We start from the raw sequence: 2,088 nt of genomic DNA on the forward strand, positions 1-2,088 counted from the left end.
AACATGGATGCATATGCTTTTCTTGTGGTCTTAGGACCCAAGCAGAGCAACAGAAAGCACTGATCAACACAGCTTGTCCTCACAGGCACATAGAATTATTTCCTGATGTGCACCTTCATCAACTTTTTTTTGCCGGGTGTTGAGCAGAGATGTGTTAAAAGTGCAGGCACTTTTTTCCTTCTGCATTTGTTTATGAGTGGAAAGGATACGAGACTTTGCCCTCCTCCCAGTAGCCGAAGTTGTTTTTTTAATTGCGATAATGAAGTGTTGCTTCTACTTGCTCAACTAACCATGTGTTACCTGTTCTCTAGTATAAATTTCTGCTACCTATCTGCTGTTTTTTATTTTTTCGTAGTAATCAACCTAGGCTTCAAGAAACATCTTATCCTTAGCACAGCCTATCAGAGTACTTTTTTTATAGTACTCATGTTGACCTTTGTTCTTCATAAAAAACAAACTAACAATGCTCAGCATGCTGTACTGCACTAAAGATGATCATTGTTACTTTTTGTTAACTTTTCATACATTTTTTTTAATATAAAGATGCTAAGCATGGTCTTTTCACATTTTTTACACCAAATGACGCATAACTTTTTTTAATTACTTCCTTTTTGAGTATTGTCATTTCATAGTTCTCACATAATCATGAATAATCTTCTCTCAGATTTCAGATTTTGGCATTAGGAGTTGCTAATAACTCGAAGGGAACAAGGAAATTGTTGGCTTTCTTCAATACATCCAACCAATAGATTTATATATCAACCATGGCTGAGCAGGCAAGAGCAGTGAGTTCCTTTTAATTTTTGCATTTACATAATTTATCTCAATTGATCACTTTCTTCACTGCAGAAATGTTTTTATATTCCTTGCACTCGCTGATTTTTTTCTTAATAAATGATTGTTTACAGGATTTTGCAACAAAGCTCTCACTACGGAAATTCATGGTGACGGCGCAGCGTGTAACTCTAGATCAAAGGCAGCTTGCCCGTAGCATGGGCCTGGATCATCTGCTTGACCTAAAATGTGATACTCTGCCGCGCGGTGTCGTTCATTATCTGGCATCAAACTTTGATGTACCCTCAAGGGCTATTGAACTCCCCAATGGGTTCAAGTTCACAATCACACCCTACTGCATACACCAGGTCCTGGGGATACCACTTGGCGGCAGAACCATAGAGAAGAAGCAAAACCCAGCACTTAGATCACTGATTGCTCAACAGACAAAATGCAAAGGAAACTACCCAACCATAAACGAGCTGGATAACTTGATACAACCTGGGCTAGATGGAGATTCATTCAAAAGGATTTTCACAATGTATGCGCTCACCGTGCTCCTCTGCCCTTCAAGCCATGGGGCTGCTAGTCCAGATTACTACCACATTCTGGAAGACCCTGAACAGATTGGCTCATTCGACTTCTGCACGGCTGTCCTTGACAAGCTTGTGGCGTCAATTGATAGCTACAAGGCTGGAGCCACAACGGTGCTCGGCGGGGATCTCTTAACACTCACGGTGTGTAGATACAAAGCATATTATGGATACTTCTTTTTTTTCTTTCTCTCTTTCATATCCACATACGTCTCTTTGACAGAATATATATATATGGTTTCTTCAAGCACACTATTTCTTTTTTCATCTCTTTTTTGCTCTTCATCCTCTTTGCGCAGATCATATACTTTGAATTTCTTGACACCGACATCATGCCGGTCACAAGCAAGCGGCCACGGATTTCACTTTGGACGTCTGAAATTGTAGCAGAATATGAAAGGCGGGACTGCACAAGCAGCGATAAATTGCTTTACGGCAGGCTCCCGGTAATTATTTTTTGTGAACACGCAAATCCTTTTGTTTGAGGTTTTAACCATCCTCGCACTTTTCCTTTGAAGAAAGATGGTTTCTCTCAGCCACCCCCTATGATTCTGACATGGTGTAAACATAACAAAACTTATGGCAGACAAAGCGTGTCTCGGAAACACCCTTCGGTCAAATCAACAGACAGCCAAAAGTCACACTAGGTGCCTCGTATGATGAACTCCTGCAGTTCACCCTCTCAATTGTTCCAGAGGAAAACCACCAGATGGTATTTTTT

General features: G+C 40.6%; 1 protein-coding gene across 1 annotated transcript; it reads left to right on the forward strand.

Moving 5' to 3' along the window:
* Positions 1-941: 941 nt before the first annotated feature.
* LOC119345204 lies at positions 942-2,079 on the forward strand (the record flags this gene model as incomplete). The annotated part of the gene is made up of 3 exons (XM_037615375.1): positions 942-1,511; positions 1,667-1,813; positions 1,954-2,079. Coding segments are annotated over exons 1-3 (843 nt in total), but the record flags the coding sequence as incomplete, so codon positions are not given.
* Positions 2,080-2,088: the final 9 nt, after the last annotated feature.

Source organism: Triticum dicoccoides, unplaced genomic scaffold (genome assembly GCF_002162155.2).
Source record: "Triticum dicoccoides isolate Atlit2015 ecotype Zavitan unplaced genomic scaffold, WEW_v2.0 scaffold214982, whole genome shotgun sequence".
Lineage (NCBI taxonomy): Eukaryota > Viridiplantae > Streptophyta > Magnoliopsida > Poales > Poaceae > Triticum > Triticum dicoccoides.